The 21,419-nt window shown below is 34.3% G+C and overlaps 1 protein-coding gene across 2 annotated transcripts; it reads left to right on the top strand.

The window, feature by feature from the left end:
- Positions 1-4,753: 4,753 nt before the first annotated feature.
- On the top strand, positions 4,754-20,554 carry LOC137410132 (neutral amino acid transporter 9-like). Of its 2 annotated transcripts, none has more exons than XM_068095727.1 (13): positions 4,754-4,821; positions 5,552-5,699; positions 5,923-6,056; positions 8,687-8,844; positions 9,906-10,076; positions 11,161-11,217; positions 12,438-12,656; positions 13,559-13,651; positions 14,607-14,713; positions 18,393-18,500; positions 19,207-19,286; positions 19,462-19,551; positions 20,351-20,554. In XM_068095727.1, exons 3-13 carry the CDS (start codon positions 5,995-5,997, stop codon positions 20,520-20,522), a joined length of 1,317 nt encoding a protein of 438 aa, XP_067951828.1. In that variant the 5' UTR covers positions 4,754-4,821; positions 5,552-5,699; positions 5,923-5,994; the 3' UTR covers positions 20,523-20,554. The 2 variants fall into 2 exon arrangements, with proteins under 2 accessions (XP_067951828.1, XP_067951819.1); XM_068095718.1 differs by having other exon boundaries at positions 19,138-19,286.
- Positions 20,555-21,419: the final 865 nt, after the last annotated feature.

The raw sequence follows: 21,419 nt of genomic DNA, 5'->3' as shown, positions 1-21,419 counted from the left end.
ATATGCCATGCATATAATAAAGATGATGAAATGTACTTGCAAGCTGTCTAACATATCGTATCGCAACATCTATGCTATCACTTTACTCTATGAGTGCCATTTTAGTTTTTGTTGCCTTACCTTTGCTATGACAACAGCTTTTGGAAACTCCAACACCTACATTATTCTGAATAATCATTCTTCTTGCAAGTAGAACTTGTTGCTGGTTATCTGCTTGTATGTATGTAAAATATAATACTAAACAAAATAATACATGTGAAAATCTTTACATCACACTAATAAACAACAAAAAATACCTTTTATGGCACAAAAGCAAATTTTCCAAGAGCTTACCTCCCTTGACATCTAAGATAATAATATTGAATGTTTAACAGAGTAAACATTGGGAATAATGATGAGTTTAAAGTCTGCACTTTGAAGGCTGGTTGATTTATATCAGGTGAGCCATTGGTAATGCTAAAGTAAGTTGCTTGATCTCTCATCTGTCTTCTCGACATTTGCGCATTCGTAAGTCAAGCCAGCATTGAATTCCAAAAGGTAAGCTTTACCTTGAAGAAGGTAATGATGCAAGCATTATGTGTTTCTGTGAATAACCAGTGGACAATCGATAGACCCATCTACAAGTCAATGTGAAGCCATAGTTGACAGTTTCTCAACTGAGGTGTGAAATGCAATGACATCAAGGCAACCTTGAGCCTGTTCAAAGATTGCAGTGGAAGGGACAAGCGCAGCTATTTCTGAGCCTCTTTCATCATGATGTTATTTGTATTAGAAGTTGTCTAATCTTACTTCATCTAATATTAGGAGCTATCAAGGCCTTCTCATGAGTAATTTTATTTAAGAAAGCTCTCAGTTATTGAATAAAGCTTTCAAGTGTTGTAAGACATTGAGATTGGAGTGAAAGAATTGATAGGTGACGACAGTGTAAACTAACTTGACAGAAATATCTGTATATTTTATTAGTTCACTGGTATTATTCCAAATATCTGTATATTTTATTAGTTCACTGGTATCATTAATGAGTTTTATCTATTACTGCGGTTTGTTTGTTTTTTATTAGTCGATACAGTTATTGTTCTTTTTGCTGCATGAATTACCTACAAAGAATCAAGACTATGTAATGATTGATAAGTTTTCAAATCCTGTTGTTTATAGGTGCAGTCTCTGTAACCAAATACAGCAAATGTAGATATATCAAAAAAGTATATTCTGCATGTAGAAACTTGAAACTAGCAGCATTAGAATGTAAATAGATACTAGGTCAATGTTAAGGTTATCACAAACATCTTCAACTTTAAAGACATGTTGACTGAATAGTCTACTGACCAATGCAAGAATTGTTTACTAGACAGAAGTAAGAGCCAGTAATAACTTTAAACTTCTGTTTTTATCAAATTGTAAATTGAATCTGTAAGATATAAGAATAACATGCTTATGGGTTTATTTATTGTTTATTATTGGCTTCATTCTTACTAACTGATATTAATGTAAAAATAAGAACATAAACACTGAGGTATTAAAAGAACAGGACTACTCTCCCTTAGAGCAATCTTTACCCAAATGAATGGGAGAAGTCTTGTTCACGTTGAAAGAATGTATTGTGATAACCTGCTCTGAGAGCTGCTGCACTGCCAGTTAAAAAATAGAAAATAAAATTAAGAGAGGGCAATTCATAAACTCAAGAGGTCATGAAATTAAAAGGAATATGCAGAAAGTGATTATGGATCAAACCAGATAGCTAGAAAAGCCAAGATGGAAATGCCGAACTACCCTAATATGTGAACAATCATTGTCACACTGACACATTGCTATGATGATCTATTACTTGACATAGTCATCACTCTTATATAACAGTACTCGGGCATACGAGACTTTAGAACACACCTAATCCAACTTCTTGAAGCCTAGCATTTTATCCAAAGAAGAGCGCGCGTGTGTGCGTACACGTGTACACATGTGCGCGTGTGTGTGCGCGCGTACACGTGTACATGTGTGCACATGTGTGGGTGTGTGTCTGCGTGAACAACTCTATAAACACAGGGGTAGCTCTAAAGATGTTCAAAGAATGGTGTATTTATTAAACCATACATACCGGTCTCAACAACAAGTTTTTGAAAAGCGTTAAAATTGTGTCATCTTTTCAAGTTTTACTGTGAAAGTTTTGCTGTACTGTATAAACACAAAATTGATTAGTAAATTTGCTACACTGACATGTTTTTCTAAGACGCTTGTAGATTTGCTACCATAGTTTAATAACGGTGAGCAGTTTTTTATAACGTTACTAGTTGTCTAGTCCATGGGTTCAAAATTACTTCTGTAACTTGCAAAGCCTAGTAAAGTATTACTGCTGTTAGGGTCATAATAGGGTGTGGCAGTATTCAGGCGGAACATGATGCTAGAGTGTCTAAGACAAACATAATATTCTGTTGCACCACATTATTCTATATTGTTTCATATAGTATTATAATATTATATAATTATAATACTAATATTATAATTAGTATTATAACATTATATTATAACACATTATATCGTATTATTGTCACAAATGCCTATGTGGCTTTGTGAAAGTTCAAAGTACTCCCTGGTAATCAGAGGTGACTATTATTCCCGTTAAATGCAACTCAACGTTTTAACAGCAACTAGTGCTGAAATATTAGTTGTTATTCTTGCTTAGTAAAATTTTAAGCTAGCATAGCCATACACAAAACAAAAATAAGAGATAAAAATGAGAACGTCTTTCATGGCTAGAAGTAAATGTTTACCTTATTGCACATCTATTGTCAATTTGGCCAAATAGTTTGACATACCACGGCTCAAAATTTTGTGGCAATTTTGTTTTTATATTATAATATATTATATTATACTGCAAACTGTAAATCTAATGAAAAATAAAACAATTAACAATCATAGATGTGAGCCAAGATCTGAAAAAAATAGAAAAGGGATTAAAAATGCAAACCTGCTCGTGTAAGGCCATTCTTCAGAACTAAATATTACATGTAAATAGCGTTCATAAAAACTGTAGAGAAATTATTGTCTTCTCATTGGTAGCACAACTCATAAATTAGTGGCAATGTGTTATTTAAAGCTTTTATAAGGCTTCTATAAGAAATAGTGAGTAAATAGCTAGTTAAATTTGCAACTTACCATATTTCACTTGAGAATAGCCAGTTTCTGAGACATTGATCACCTTTGATTCAAGTGTGTTAATTTTCCATGTTTTCTAATTATTCTACTATCCATTACATCAGCTTCTGATAAGCGGACAATCAGCTCTACCGAACATTCTATGATGATGTATTTATGAACAGGTATATAGCTGCAGTTCTGATGCGCAAACATATTTTTATTGATTACCTAACTGGACTCAACTTGACTTAACTGGACAGTCTTGACTAGTTGAGTTAGGTCTACCAGTGATCATGCATAAATATAAGATGAGTTTGACAAAACTTGGCAATCTCAACTGCTGAAATTTTTATTGATAAGCATACATTGACTGTACCTTGTTGTGGGATTAAAAATAACAGCATACTGAGAAGTGTAATTGATCTAATTGTAGCCACCGAGTACCCAGTATGTTTTCTGACCCGTAAGATTTCATACTTGTTAAAACCTACTCCCATGTCAGATATACAAGAGAGATAACAAACATAGGTATGCAGTTTCATAAACCATGGAAACCAGGATCTCTGATGATTGATTGACCAATTGTGCACCTCATATCAGAATTTATCTGCTCTTGTAGTGTTGTTTTATATATGAATGGCTATTGCATGTTGTTTAATGTGTCTTTCCACCATGAGAGAAAAGCTGAATACAACTGCACCCATCGGACGCAATATTTGAACCAGCTGATGCTAAGTCAAAATTTTTATCAAAAATAAAACAAACAAGATAAAAATTTTATTCAGTTGTGAGAAATTTTTTAATAGGCTAGGTGCAGAATAGTTAAACAGCTTTGATCTGAGGAGACAACTCCTACAAAAATGAACGTTCTTGTTTATAGAGAAGAAAATAAAGCTAGACTGAGTTGGCTAAAAATATTAGCTTTTGACATTCTGTCAATAATAATTGGCATTTCTTAGGTACTGACACACATTGCCAAGTGTTTGCTGGTGCTCCTGGTCGTTGTTGAGCGTTCAAAGTGGCACTAGTAACACTGATTATGCTTGTGAATCAACAGAAATAGTTTGTTAAAATAGATGCCATTGTTAAAGCTTAGTTTTTACTAATTAAAACATAAAAAGGAACTGAAATACTCACACTTGATAACTAGTAACTAAAGGATCTGACTAACATCTCTTAATGGTATTGCTATACCCCTGAGTAACTTCCTGAGTTATATTTAATATGTTTGTTAGCAAGTAAAAATAACTTCATGTTCAGCTCTGTGAAGGTTTTTAGGAAAGAAATTTGAGGTCACATTTATGGTTTTAATTAAAAGTCAGGCACGTAATTCAAGAATTTCTCTTTAATTATTTTAAACATAGGCCTAGTTAATTTAGCTAAAACAAAACTACTAAATATTTTTATGTTAATTTTTAAATAAACTATACTTCAAAATTTACCAAAAGTTACAAAGGTTGAATTTGTTAGCTCAAATCAGTACTAACCTAGATTCGTTGTGATTGGACAATAAATTTCTAATTTTGTGTTCTATTGGAAGATGGAATTGTAACAAGGTCACTAAGCTGCATGACCCGACTGCGTGTAAAAAGTTGTAATGACCATTTCACACAGTTCAGGCATGAATGTTCAGGATTGAAAGCTAATGTGATCCAGCGGCTTCTCTTCAACTCATGTGAAAGGTTACAAGTAAGTAAAAAAAAAAGCATGATCCAGGTATAAGGTAAGAAATCTTAAATAATATACTTATAGAATATGCCGCAATTTATAAAAATTGGTGCTGCCAAAGGCTTGATGAGAAACTAATACACCAGCTCTTTATATGTGCTGTCGATGGCTTGCGAATCGTTAAAAAAGTTCTTAGAGTTTGTTACATCAAGTTTTTATATTTTTTATCACTGCTTGTTGTGTTATCAACAACTTTAACAAGCTCCTGTTACAACCTGTCATGTGTAAAGGGTAACCATATAAACTTTCCACTGGCTGAATAGCCTATAGAATTCTTTGTTATTATTTAAAAATACCAGCTTATTGTTTTTTGCTGAAATTCTGTTTGTTTATAAGATACTTGATATAAGACATAATCAGGGGGAAAGATACTAAGGATGTATATTTAAGGTCAGAAAGCCGATGACTCATTCAAGTCAGCAAGGCTGTTGACGTTCTAAAATCAGCGAGTCTAATGACTTTTTAAGGTCAACAAAGAGAATGACACTCATATATACTTGTACGGGTCTGTTAGAAACCTTTCTCTAAAATAATTTTACCCTTGAATCCTGATGATTGACTGATGGTGAGATGTAAAGGACAAACAATGTCAAAGTAAACTAACATTAGCGATGCTAACCTTGAACCTTTGCAAATGATTGAAACATTTCTACAATTTAATAAAGTATACCATATTTGTAACTAATTTTAGATTGTCATCAAGTATCACAATAACTATTGCTGCCTCTCCAAGAGAAGTGCATGACTGCTAAAACACTGATTTGATCAGGAGAAGTATATTTTTCTACTTAGAATATACGCTGACTCCAACAGTTTATGGAAATATATAGCAGCAAGGTGTAAGTTTGGAACACTTTATCACAATAAAAATTAATGACTCGGCATTCTTACATATAAAAGCCTTTGAGATGCCAATTAGCTTCAATGAAAAGAAAACTCCAATACATTTTGCTCAGCTTGCGCCAGCCACTCTATCAGGTGCATAGCTGAATAATGTAAAAATGCCACACACAATGTAAGCTGTCCTATAGCAAAGTAAAAATGCATTTCTTTGTTGTGCAGGCAACTCCCATTATCTCCAAAGGCCAACTCATCACACGCCAACAGCACCAGCAGCGACGTTAACTTGAGACAATGGCGTGCGATCTCTGTTTCCAATCTCCAACCAAAGGAAAGCAGTCCAGCTTTGTTACTGTGTATGTATGTAGCATCATCATATTGACTACTCTTTATGCTGATATTTGTTCAGCAGTTACTGCTAGTATTTTATTTACTAGTGGTGTTTGCTAATCAAATTCAACAGCAGCTACGATAATATGTCCTATTCCTAGTTGTTACTAGTGCTAGCTTCTAGAAGCTTTTCTATAGATGGAATGTTTGATAAAAATAAATTTTAATTGCTCTGCAACTTGTTTGTGACAATGCCATGCCAATCAATTCCTGTTTGTGACAAACTAGAATTTAAACAGCTATGCATCAAATTTCCAAATAAGCTCGTCTTGGTCAAGAAAAAAGCTGAAGGGTATTTTTTATATTTTTAAAGTTATTCATGATCAATCAAAGAAAATTTTGATTGTCTATGCTGTTATATAGCAAAAGATCTAAAATAGTTCTATAGTATTGCACAACTGTTTTCATATTTAATTCACTATAGAGTGTTTATACCTGCAAGGTAAACACAGTTGTTTTTGTGTTTAGCTCAGACCTGTTGCATCCTGTTAGTTGATGGCATCATTGTTGAACATTACATTGTCTTATTGTCAATCTTTTCTCTGATGTCTGGATTTCATCGAATCTACTAATGAAGGATTTAAGTTTTAGGTTTAGGAGAGATTTTTAAGCAATATCAGTTAAACGCTATAGAAATAGAGGTAACAATAGAAATAGAAGTAACATCAGTTTCAAACTAAGACTACTGACAAGTTATAGGATGAGAATTATGGCCTCTTTTGGTAAAGACTCACTGATCTAAATGTTTATATTAGTTATTATATCCTTTTAATTATTATCTTTCACACTTTTTAAATGTCTCAAATTGTGCGAAGTTGAGCGGCGCGAGGTTTGGGGTTATGTGTCCTCTAATTTGGGCCAATAAACTGCAGTAGGTTCATGTAATCACTGTTATATCATCATTGTATATGCTATCTCTTACCAAATTTCAACTTTCATCTGTTTATACCAACTTTATTTGTATTGTATGATTCGTTAACATAAAAAAGTTACTACATGCAGCGAATGTACAATGAAAATAGACACACTTGACTTCATATTAGATTTTAACTCATTTTTGTAAATGTAATTATGTTTGCAGTGTTAATAACATTATTATGGTTTTTTAGATTTTCTATTTGCTTGTCGCATTTAACATAGTCTATTACAAAATCAAAACTTTCATCACTTTCTCACAATAGGAGTTGATGACAGCTATATAATTATTATAAGAGTTAGGGCAGTGCCAAGTGTCAAATTCTACATGACATCATCACTGGTAACCCACAGAGTCATATATCACGTACAGTGTACATGATATATGACTCTGCACGTACAGTGTACATGCAAGTTCATGAGGTAGTAGGTGAGACGTTTACCTTGTTTGTGACCATTAACTACTTGGATCATTTTCGTCATAAGAAAACATATTGCTTCAACTTTCAAGTTTTCACTTTGTTTTTATGAGTCAGTATTCAGGGTTTTTATAGAAAATGAATAAAAAATAAATATAGCAACCAGGACTGCGGCGAATTTTGGGGAAAAAGTATTTTTTTATTGCTACATTTTTATATTCTGACTACATTCTTCCAGAGTGAAGCCTTCATAGAGAAAGCTTGGTCAATGTCTTGTGAAATTGTTGGTTATTTGAAAGCCATTTGATTGCTCCGCATCATTGGTAATTCTACGCATTGTAACAAAATCAATATTGCCATGTAATTATTGTAGCCTCGTGGCGACTTCTTTGGACAACAATTATAATGTTCCATTCCTCAGCATATATGAAACTAAACTAATATTGTGAGCTATTCAAGTCACTCTTCAGTTTTCAAGACAGCTTTTTAAGTCTCTTTTTGCTTTGAGTGCAGAAGGTGCTGTTTATTAGAGCAGCCAATAATTTTGGTCTATTCCAACAGTAGGAAGCACTAACACCGCAGTATTGATACATACGGTAGAAAAAGGATGTCAAACTCTTGTTTATGTACATGTAACAAGCAGTCATAATAAGTAACCATTTGCTGGTTGTCTTCTCCTGATCATACGCAAGAGCAATACACAATGCTATTAGGATCAAGAAACTTGAGCTATCAGACAAATGCCTGATTGATTGTCTAGTCAGTTTTTAACTTATTTTCTCACATATCTGTAATACTCTTCAAACTGTTGCTGAGACTGAAAGATCACAAAAGTAAAGTGACCAAATAAAGTAGTCCGTTGAAGAGACAATCAAATAGACATGTCCTTGTAAAGAAGTTAAAGAAGAACACTATTTAAAAATGCAGCAACTTGAGAAATACTTTAGAAACATATACTAAGGTTTAAAACTTTAAATAGACTAAGTAATAATTTTAGTATAACAAATTATTACAAAAGCTTTTATCAACTTTCAAATAATTTTTGGAAATAGCGGCTATCCAAATCATTACAATATTTGTTTTGATGTTCATTTAGTTTGTGACTTTTTTTAAAAAATTACAGCAAAATTTTGTTTCTCATGCAAAATGTAACTGTATCTCAGTAGCCGAATGCCAAAAAATTTCAACTAAACTTTACAAGTAGTAACAGTGAATGACAACTCCATAACTATTATTTTACTGCTCTCTAAATCTATTTATAGTTTTTCTATATGGAACACAATGGTAGGAAGCACCTTGCTCACGCTGCCATGGGCTGTAGCGCAGGCCGGATTTGTATTGGCAATTGTCTTGCTCGCTCTCATGGCTGCCTTGAACCTGTACACTTCATACAGAATCATAAAGTCAGCAGAATCTATGAGTAAGTTAACTTATGCATTTTCAGGTTTTCAGTGGCAAGGGTTTTAGTTTGGAAGGATTTCAGTGAATAGCATATTAGCATTTTGTTAGTCTGACATATTCAGCACACTGACTGCTAAAATTAAATTTTGATATAAATTTTTGAAGGTATCATTTGGCGAACAAATTTTGTATGGCGAGGACAGCAAAAGCATCGCAAAGCAAAAATATCATATAACAGGGTCATTGCAACCTGAAGATGTACAATGTAATAAAAAGTGCATATTTAGCATGTGCAATCAACAAAGGAATATACGGTATATGGTAAGAGTGGCTTAGCCTTGCGGCCTTGCCTTAGCCTTGCCTTGTGCACTCGCCAGTAGCAATGTGATTTTAATGTCACAAGTTCAAAACCAGTACGGAGGTGATTTTTCATTCCTATAACTTCATCGATATAACTGAACAAACAAACGACAGACAGACAAACACTTAAATTTATAAATATATTTATTTATTATTTATACAGTATTTAGTTATCAACTTTTACCTTTTCACATATACACTACATGTGAATATGTATTGTGTTCATCTAAATGGTCAAAGATGGCTAAATGTTTATTTCGGTTATATTTTTCCTTCTCTTTTTGTGGTGGAAAAAATAAAAGCTTTTTCATATTTTGATTTTTACAAAAATAAGAACCTGCATAAGCGCTCAGTTACATAAAACCATCATAGTGTACACATGTTTCCTCCTAAGTTGGATAATTTATGTAAACTTAGACTTTGTACCACTAAAACTTTTAATCTTTTGTCAGAAGAGATAAGATGGGTACCTAAGCTTAGTAGCTTCAATTCTTTCTTGTATAAACTTTTGGTTTTTGCGTTGATGACACACGGTAGTACCTCTCTTTTTATATTCTTTATGGTATTATATGTAAAACTTTCTTTTATAAGAATGATTGTATATTGCTCAATAAAAGTATAACTATAGTTTTCCAAGATTTCTATAACCTTTCACAGCCCACATAGTGGCTTCCTTAATGACTTGCAAGACAAGCTTACCTCTTACTAATGGATTTACAGAATGCCCGATTAGTGGAGTGACAGAGTTCTCAGATATCTGTAAGAAATATCTAGGGAGATGTGGGGAGATAATAACCATCTTCTCATCTTCCATTCTTATGGTTGGCATTCTTCTTGTTTACTGGGTGATTATGGCCAACACTCTCTACAGCATTGTGTGCTTCATATACAGTAAGTATGTTCTGTTTCCAGCTGGTATGTACTATGTGTTACTCAGTAAACTTTATCTACAGTAAGTATGTTTGGTTTCCAGCTGGTATATACTATGTGTTACTCAGTAAACTTTATCTACAGTAAGTATGTTTGGTTTCCAGCTGGTATATACTATGTGTTACTCAGTAAACTTTATCTACAGTAAGTATGTTTGGTTTCCAGCTGGTATATACTATGTGTTACTCAGTAAACTTTATCTACAGTAAGTATGTTCTGTTTCCAGCTGGTATATACTATGTGTTACTCAGTAAACTTTATCTACAGTAAGTATGTTCTGTTTCCAGCTGGTATATACTATGTGTTACTCAGTAAACTTCATCTACAGTAAGTATGTTTAGTTTCCAGCTGGTATGTACTATGTGTTACTCAGTAAACTTTATCTACAGTAAGTATGTTCTGTTTCCAGCTGGTATATACTATGTGTTACTCAGTAAACTTTATCTACAGTAAGTATGGTATGTTTAGCCTTTAGCTAATACATACCATGTGATAGTCAGTAATTATATCCACAGTATGTTTAGTTTTCAATTAGCACACTGCATAACAGTAAACAGGCTCAAGTTATAGTAATTAAACTTTGTACTGCATAAACACTCCTTGTTTTATCTTTTATATTCAATCAGTAGTTGAATATTAAGAAATATTATTTTAGCTCTTTTTTAGTACATTTTCCACCAAGTAAATACATTTTTACCAATAGAACAACTGGTTTCCAAGTAACTTTAAACCCTTTTATTAGACATTGTGTTTTAAAAAAGTAACTAAAAGTGTGGAATTTCAAGGATTCAGAAAGGCCTAAGAAAGGTCTAAGATCATCGTTCACAATTCCAAGTCTTTGGAATTGTGGATGATGTAAACTTCAATAAATAAGAACTATTTGCTTCCAACAAACTGTACTTTCTGTAGAAAAAGAGCACTTGCTGCTAAAGGAGGTATGGTATAACTTTCTTATACTTACATTATTCATACTGACTGCTGTACATCTTTTTACTATTACCAACGGTTTAGTAAAAGCACTAACATCGTCTGTCACGTCCTGTAGACACTTTTGAAGGCACAGCGCATGAAACTGGGAGCAGCAATTCCTCTTATGGAGACAGTAAGCACACTTATGTTTATACTGGTCAGACGTGGCTGAGCAAATTTTTACCTGACTATGATCAGAGAACGGGTCGAAATTTTGAATTTACACTTTCCACTTAAATGGCTTGTGTAAACATAAAAATATGTCCTGGTAGTGATTGCTAACTGTTTGGATTGCCTGTTCATCAAATCGTTTTTCAATGCAACTGTAGTACTGCTAGAGCTGTTTACTTTAGTAATATAAGTAACACTCATTTTGGGTAAAGGTAGTGTATGGGTTAAGTCTATGTGCGGTTCAATAGAGTATCATGTACAGTATACAATGATCACATTGTGTTTCAACTTGTCAGCTAATAGCAGGCGGTAGTCAAGCTAATAACAGACAGTAGGCAAGCTAATAGCAGGTGGTAGTCAAGCTAATAACAGACAGTAGGCAAGCTACTAGCAGGCGGTAGTCAAGCAATTTTTCTGTACTTGTCTAGCAGCCTAAGATGAGGCAGATCTTCAGATGTTCAGATGAGGCATACAATTGAATAGAGAGCTTAAACTTGAAGTGCTAATGGATGTTTTTTAATCTCTTTTCTGAAACTAGTAATGTAGACCAATTGTAAATATCTTTGCTAGCGGTTGTTGAAATCATTTCTCTGTCATTTTTATACTGGTAGTTCTTGTCATTCATAATTTTAGACTGAAAAAATGTGTATTACTTTACATCTCATATCTGTAATATCTTGTCTCTAATGCATTGAACATTTGACTTTTTATTTTTTTGATGATATAATTAAAAAGTTGAAGAAAACTATCGCTGTATTACTAATTACAGCAATATTAGTTTTCAAAACTTATTGTAAAAAACTAGTAACCAAGCAAAATTAACTGATTTATTGGCTGAGCTCTGACTTTTTATTCACTCTATCAGAATGTGACGCATTTCCAATAATGTTGTTTTCTAGTTTTCAAACAAGCATTTACATATCCTTACCGATTGATTGAAATTCTGTTTTAAGCCACTGTTATAATGTCCTCTTTTAGGATCACAGTCTAATGTAGTAGATAATACTTCTCTACTTCAAGCGGAGACTATCTGAAACTTGGTTTCAGACCACCATATTTAGTAGCCTTTAGTTTACTAGTCAATAGACATTTAATCTAGCAACGATTGTGAACATGAATAAACATGTTTATACATCGCTAGCTTAAAGCTAATTGCATTTCTTTTTAGCTTTGTATCTGTAGAGTACATACTGTGCATGATGGAAGACTTTTCACCTGAAGAAGAGAGTTCTGAACTAACAGTGTCGAGGAGAGTCATTAACTCTAGCAACAGCACAGATGACCAACTGTTTCACAATTATTGGGACGTCAACAAGACTGTCCCATTCTTCTTGCTCTTTCTGCTGGTACCCATCATCAACTTCAAGTCTTCCAGTTTTTTCACCAAATTCACCGCTTTCGGTAAGTACTGACTTGCTTTTCTTAGCTGTACCACATTGGATATGTACTACCTTGGATATGTACTACCTTGGATATGTACTACCTTGGATATGTACTACCTTGGATATGTACTGCCTTTGATATGCACTACCTTGGATATGTACTACCCTGGATATGTACTACCTTGGATATGTACTACCTTGGATATGTACTACCTTGGATATGTACAGCCTCGGATATGTACTACCTTGGATATGTACAACCTCGGATATGTACTACCTTGGATATGTACTACCTCGGATATGCACTACCTTGGATATGTATAAACTTGGATATGTACTACCTTGGATATGTACAACCTTAGATATGTACTACCTTGGATATGTACAACCTTGGATATGTACTACCTTGGATATCTACTACCTTTGGTATAGCTGTTTAAAGTGAATGTCAAACTTATTTTATTTCTTGCACCATTATTTTACTGGGTTGTAAAGCTCCTTCAGTCAGTAGCAACCATAAGGTGCCCATGTATGAAAACATTTAACATACTGACACTGTCTTCCTTACCAACAACAGAGCAAGCTTGTAAGAACAATATCTGGCCAGTTTTTGATTAGAGTTTAAGACACTTTATGGTGATGGACAGACATGAGCTGACAAACAATATGTATACTCTCAAGCTCTATTTACATCTCAACCTGCTGCGACAATTATAGTTTTTTAGCTAATAAGCTACAAGACCACTATTCCGTAAGCAAAGCAAAGTCGTATCTAATACTTGATGAAAGCAATCATGCAAAAATAAAATGTTATTCGTTGACTTGGTATTTTAGCGATGTATGAATGTGTATGTTATATCATGGTATAGACTTATATTCACAACGTAGCAAGCTATAGTTGTGTATGTGTATTGATTACAGGAAACATATCCGCATTCTATCTGCTTGGTTTTGTTACATACAAGCTGAGTATTTGGGGGCTTCACATGGACTTTGATGAGGTACCTGGACACTGTAAGTATTCCTATGTACATGTATGTACATTTTACTGCCTTAGCAGGATCCTTTTCACCTTGTTTGATTTTAAGCATTCTGGAAACATATCTACTTTTGCAGATTTTCGATGGTCGTTTCCTGTTATAACAGGATTAGGTGCGATATACTTTTGCAAATTTTTGGTGGTCATTTTCAGTTATAAAGGAGTAGGTTTGTTTGTTTGTTTGTTTTATTTCATCAAAAAATATGAAAACAGAAAAAGAAAAGAAATAATGATGAGGCCCAAACTGCGCAGTAGCATTGCTAGTCAAGGCGCTGGGCCACAAGTTAACAGCAAGCAGCCAGAAACTATTTAGTCACCGCTCAACAGGTACAGCTTGAGGGCACAAAGTGGGCCCTCTAAAAGTGGGCCCACTCACAACCCTTTGCAGTTCATCAGGCAGAGCGTTACATTGTGCTGACTGCTGGTATGGCATTCTGCGATGACCCGAAGCAGATTTAGAGGGAGGTAGCTTTAGATTTAAAGAAGAGCAGCGAGTGGGATATTGATGAATGCGATGTGATTTAAGGCTGTAGAATAATTGATGAGACGCGATGAGAGTTCAAAATTTATAGAGTTTATTCACAGTCAGAATTGAAAATTTTTGAAAAAGTGGGCAGGTGTGTTCTAATTTAGGTGTTTTATGTAAAATCCTGAGAACTCGTTTTTGTAAAAGTTGAAGTTTGTTTAAGTATTTACCTGGGGCGTTACCCCAAGCCTCAATACAGTAACTGAATTTAGAATGAATAAATGCGTTGTAAATTAAAACCAAAATTTTGTGGGGTAAATACCTTGAGCATTTATATACGAGTCCAAACAAAGGTCTAACACTATTAAAAGGTTTTTTTATGTGAACCTTCCATGATAAATTTGTATCAATGTGAACACCCAGAAATTTTACAAAAAGTACATAGGTGCAATGTACTTTTGCAGATTTCCGATGGTCGTTTCCCGTTATAACAGGAGTAGGTGCAATGGCCCTACATATTCAAGTGCCAATACTGTCCATTGTGCGGCAGCAGAAGAACCCCCAAAACAATGTAAGTACTATCTGCAGAAAAGTGGATAACAGTAAACTAAAAGCTAATATTTCATATTTCTGTGATGTCTTTAATGAAATGGAGCTGTTTTATATCTGATAAATGACAAAACTCTTTTGATGAGCAACAGAAAAAAGCGAGGTGAGTCAGAAAGAGCTGGTGGTATTACAGTTAGAAAGCGAGGTGAGTCAGAAAGAGCTGGTGGTATTACAGTTAGAAAGCGAGGAGAGTCAGAAAGAGCTGGGGGTATTACAGTTAGAAAGCGAGGTCAGTCAGAAAGAGCTGGTGGTATTACAGTTAGAAAGCGAGGTGAGTCAGAAAGAGCTGGGGGTATTACAGTTAGAAAGCGAGGTGAGTCAGAAAGAGCTGGGGGTATTACAGTTAGAAAGCGAGGTGAGTCAGAAAGAGCTGGGGGTATTACAGTTAGAAAGCGAGGTGAGTCAGAAAGAGCTGGGGGTATTACAGTTAGAAAGCGAGGTGAGTCAGAAAGAGCTGGGGGTATTACAGTTAGAAAGCGAGGTGAGTCAGAAAGAGCTGGGGGTATTACAGTTAGAAAGCGAGGTGAGTCAGAAAGAGCTGGTGGTATTACAGTTAGAAAGCGAGGTGAGTCAGAAAGAGCTGGTGGTATTACAGTTAGAAAGCGAGGTGAGTCAGAAAGAGCTGGTGGTATTACAGTTAGAAAGCGAGGTGAGTCAGAAAGAGCTGGGGGTATTACAGTTAGAAAGCGAGGTGAGTCAGAAAGAGCTGGGGTATTACAGTTAGAAAGCGAGGTGAGTCAGAAAGAGCTGGGGGTATTACAGTTAGAAAGCGAGGTGAGTCAGAAAGAGCTGGTGGTATTACAGTTAGAAAACAATAAGTGTCTCATTGTTTTCATTTTCCCCTGTCAAAACAAAGTTTCTGTTACAGAAAAGAAACAAAATATAATTATTATAGAAGACTAGTACGCTGCCGACTAGTACGCTGCCAGTCCGGTGCACCGTGAGAGATCATCACATTAAATAGTATGTGCACAATTTTTCGTGAATGTGGAAAAGTGGCTGAGTGGCGGGTTTGGCTTCAATCTGGAATATCCGGGTCCAGTTCCTGTAAGTGCAATATTTTTCCTGATGCTCTTAGTGTGGCCTCGGACAAACGGATGGACAGACACGGCTCTTATTATAGCAAAGATTATAATGAAGATTTAGCCGCCTAAGAATACACGACTCCACATAACTATAATCGGGTTAAAGATTATATATAAAGACTCCCTTGTATAACTATAATCTACAGACTACTTTGCAAGTTGTAAAGTTTGGGATAAGTTTTTTATGCTGACAATTTTCAGCTTCTTCTTTATCAGAGAAATAAACTAATTTCAATCTAGGGCGGTTTTGTGATGGCGGCGATTAACTACAGGTTCGTTTTTGAGTTTTTAAGAGCTTGTGATCACATTTCCACATATTTTGCACTTACAACACAGCAGAGTAAGACATGGTGAATCTTTTGATATCAAATAACTGTAATGTGAATTTTGTTGCAAGCCAACCTTTACAGTAATGCTCAAAGAAATTTTAGAAAGTAAAATACATGTAGGCTGCCAATAGCTAATACAGTTCAAACATCCTCTGTGCTATATTAAACTTATAATTATATTCAGGCATGCAGGCAGTATGCATAACCTAACCTCTACATCCTACAATGTTATTAAAATTTTAATCATAGGTTTACTGTTATAAATTCTATTTTTACAAATAAATACATGTTTTGCTTTATCACTTAGCATGTTTTCTGTTCAATTTAAAGACATTTTTACATAAATCATTCATTACTAATGTGGAATTTTCAGGTTTATCTAAGAACAGTATAACAAATTTTATTCATAAGAGCTTGTCACACTTTAACAATATATATTTACATGTATGTATTTACATGTACAAATTAGAACAACCTAACAACATATACATTTGAAGAACATTTAAAGTGTCATACTTAGCAATAACATCCATAACATTTTAAGAAAACTCCAACTTTCAATATTCAGGAAGAACTCGCTATAACAATCCAATTGTATAACTAATTATAAGTTATATTGGAAATACTACTAGATAATCCAATATAACTTATATTTAGTTATACAATTGGATTGTTATAGCGAGTTCTTCCTGCTCATGACTTTCTAAAGCGCAAATATTTCAAGTAGGTTCAAATTTTCTTTCAATTTCAGCGTGTCATTCAAAAATTTGTTAGTAAAACCAATGATATAAACACCTCCCCAAACACCCTGTGGGGAGTTTTATATCATTGGTAAAACTACTGCCCCGAGATATTCTCCCCATATTATAACTTCTTTACTAAATCACTGTATCACTGTATCACTGTATCACTGTATCACTGTATCACTGTATCACTGTATCACTGTATCACTGTATCACTGTATCACTGTATCACTGTATCACTGTATCACTGTATCACTGTATCACTGTATCACTGTATCACTGTATCACTGTATCACTGTATCACTGCTTTACTGAACGGCCCCCCAAACTACTAACAGAAAACTTTTTTTAATGTTATTCAAAGAGCTTCCTCAAGTAAGTTTATGAATTCTAAAATGTGTCACACTATAGGTAGCGTATATATGGTATAATTAGCTGAATGCATGGCGATGCCCGATTAGTAAAAAAGTTTTTGAACAGAAAATTTATTTTTAATCTACATATACAACATTTACCATTATAACTTATAAATGAAGGTGTTTGTTTATTTTGGTGCTTGCCATAAGTTTAATTAAGTTCATACTATAATATAATATAATTATATACAAATATTTCTAGCATTTGGGAAAGTTTGGGCACATATGTTTCTTTTAGTAGTTTAAGCGTGCTAGCTAAAGCATGCGTATTTTAACCATTGCGATTAAATAATGGCAGGTGTAATAACTATGTCCACAATTGTTCCATTGTATGGTAAGGTAGCCACATGGCTTAGTGGATATCATGCTTTTTTATAAAACTGGAGTTTCCGAGTTCAATTATAATGCGAAGCAGTCTTTTCGTGCGTATTCTTTTGCTATAAGTGAACATATGACAAACAAACAAACCAACAAACAAACCAACAAACAAACCAACACTTATAACTATATATAGATTAAACAGAATAAATTGTAAAATAGAATATATTTGTGATAAAACTAGTGAGTTGAGAGGTAAGAGTAGTACATAGAGATAGTGTTGATTTATTTGGAGAATATCCATAAAAAATGAAACACTGTCATTTGCTGACCATTATATGGCCTCGGGCTACAGTTTCCAATCTGTTATTTTTGGGGTTTTAGATTAATGTTTGCTTCTGGCAGATATCTGGTATCGCTAAAGTTTGAATACACCGTGTCATTTGTAATACCTGTTGAGGTTCTTGTGTTATGATAAAAAAACTTAATAAATTTAGACAGTTTGATTTATCAAAAAACCTTAGAACATATCTAATCAAAAAACACAGCCCTAATAGTATATTGGCATGTGCATAGACATCAAGATTTGAACTGAAAGTACCTTTAGCCTGAGAAATACAGGCAGTACTATATACTATATATATACTATATGCTAATATACTTGACAGTATATTAGCATATGCATAGACCTCAAGCAAAAAAGCTTACTAGCAGTCTATGCCCTCATGCGCTGCCATCTTGTATTAACAGGTGAGAGACCTGACAATAGCGTATATATGTGTAACACTTACATACACATATGTTGGATGCGCATTCTATGCTGGTTGGCCTATGATCAGTAAAGACTGCATCGATCAGGTAAGTTACTCTTCAACAAACTTCAGCTTGATTCTCATTTCCGCTGTACATTATATACACACAAAATTACTTAAGGTGGAATATGTCAGTTGAAAGCCTCTCAGAGATTTTATGGAACTCTAGCAGCATCAAACTTCAACTCAGATAATATATTGTATATTCATAATCTAATCACACTAGTAGCTGGAAATTTATCTGCCATTCTTCTAAAAGTGATAAGAAGTCACCAATGTCTCTGAGTGACAGTTTAACATATTTTAAATCTGATAGTATTTTGAAAATGAGCTCGCCATTGTGAGTAAACAGGGGTTTGTGGGTAAACAGGGGTTTGTGGGTAAACAGGGGATCACATAAAACTTGTGGGAGTTCAGCTTGTTTCTTGTTAAAATCAGTGCAAATAACAGCACAAGTTAGTAAGCTGTAAACAGACCAGATTATTTCATTTGGAGTTTAAACTAGAACAACAGAAGAACTGAAATGAGCTATACATTTATACATAAGTTATTCATTATCAACTATTAATGCTTTCTTGCAAGGTTTGTTTTTAATCTTTGCAAGTGACTGTCTACTAGTTTTATATAAACAGATTTCCAATATAAAAGCATCAAATACACGACACTTTAAACCTAATTTTTAGAATTTTTTGAACAACTTCCTACCTGAAGACCCTCTAGCCTTTGTTGCAAGAGTCTGTATCTTTGCGCAGATGATTACATTATACCCGCTAACCATGTATATCATGAGAATACAACTCCTGAATACCTTCTTTGGCTCCATCTGGCCAAGGTAAGTCTTGTTGGGATGATGCAATGTTTCTTGCCATAATTCTGCTACTTTTAATTTGTTGGAATGAGTTTGAGATCTTTTTACAATCTTATAAACTCAAACGTGGGATTTTCTATGGAAGTGGCTAAAAAAGTTCATGAATTTGAGTAGGACCACAGTCTACTGTCTCTTTCAGTTGGAAACACGTGGTAGCTCTGAATCTGATCGTCATTGTGGTCTGCCTCATGTTCGCGAGGTTCTTTGCTCAGATCGGGACTATCCTAAGGTAAGCAGGTAGAAACAATGTTGGAATGCTATATACTCTTATGCTTTTCATGGCTGTGCCTTAACGCAACTTTTTTAACAAACTGCCTGTCTAGTAGATATGTTGGGGACCAAAGCTTGGCAAGAGTTGTCCGCTCTTAACAACTAGACTAAAAAAGTATGAAATATTGTATAGGCAGCAACTGCAATGACTCTTTTTGAAATAACTTTTTGGTGTTTGCTGATTGGTGGAACAGCAGCCAAGTGTCCAAATTTGTTCAGGTATAACCTTGTCACACTTTTCTAACTTTTGATGGCTACACGTCACCAAAACTCACTGCAGAATACTATTGCCTTTCGGCTAACCATATCAGATTGAAACTTGAGAAATGAAATTCACTTCAAATTTTTATTCTCGATTTACGAGTAGATATATGCTGATATAGAGAGTTTGGGTAACCAAACATTCATGTATAGAGAGTTTGGGTAACCACATGTGGTTCTTTTAAAAAGGTACCTGGTAGTAGAATGAAATGCATCCAACCTAAAGCAGCTCCTATCTTAGCCAACTTTCAGGCATGCAGATAGTTTTAGCCTCCCCTGCCATGCATAGACCGGTGATGATGTCACTATTAAAACAACCAATCTATATCAACCAGTGCAAAAGCATAGACCTTATTTTATTGCAGCTAATGTCTTTGTACAATTGAATGATAACACGGGCTGTCAAAAAATATTATAGCTAAAAATAAGAACAAGAATTGTTTTAAAACTGTTAAGCTGCGCCTTTGCTCAACTCTCTGTAACATCGTATATTGTAGGTACACAGGCTCTTTCTGTGGGCAAAATTACGGCTTCATTTTACCTGCATTGATCTATTTGCTAGCAGAGAAAAAGAAGGACCAGTTGACTATAGTGAAGACCTCAATGCATGTACTGCTTGTTGTACTTGTACTAACCAATTTCATAGCCCAATTCTTCATGCCATGGTGACATAACGATGTATCATTGCATGCAATAGTTATAGCTTTGAACCATTAGTCATTTTATGGTTACAGCATTTGTGTTACTAGTGAAATGTGACATTTAGGTTTGTTTTAATGCCTAGCTTGAACAATTCAAACACTTCATGTGAAGTATTCTAACCTATATATTGGCAAAACTGAGAATGGTTTTGTTAACGTCATAAAATAGAAGACACTCATAGTTTCTAGACAGTTAACTTTGGCGTGAGCTTGGGGTGTGGAAAAAGGAGTTGCATTTCCTTCCTTTTAGAATAATGATTAAATACAACACTTTTTATTCGATAAATCAATATTTAGAGCCCCTATAACCACCAGAATCAGTGTTTAACTTGTATAACTTGTTTAACCAATAAAGTTTCATACCTTTAGACCATTCTATATTAATTGTCATACTTGCTTGGTAGCCTAGTTCTCTGGCTAAAAGAAATTCATGCACTGTAAAAGGTTTTGTATTATGCAATGTTCACAAAATAAAAGTACTGCTGCTATTACAGATATATTTAAAAGATAATAGACTAAAAAGCTTCATGCTAAAATAATTAGTATTATTATTATTACACTCTTATATAAGTTATTTCTTTTATCATTTGTCTATTTTCTATTTCTAAGCCTTTAACGTATTTGGGATCCGATTAAGTTCTCATTTGTTATGTTATTATATTTTCTATGTTAAAATGCATATGTTCAAATTACCTTATGATACAAATATACATGTATTAATCAATCCCACTTTGTCATTGTTTGTCCGTTATTCTACGTAAATGCTATGAGCTTCCACGTTTTTTGGCCAATTTTGTCCAAACTTCACACGAATATGCTGTGTGCCTTCTGCCAGGCTGCCAAAAATATTTGGTTTCAAAACCTC

Source organism: Watersipora subatra, chromosome 1 (genome assembly GCF_963576615.1).
Source record: "Watersipora subatra chromosome 1, tzWatSuba1.1, whole genome shotgun sequence".
NCBI classification, from domain to species: Eukaryota; Metazoa; Bryozoa; class Gymnolaemata; order Cheilostomatida; family Watersiporidae; genus Watersipora; species Watersipora subatra.
This window is presented reverse-complemented; position numbering and strand designations above follow the sequence as displayed.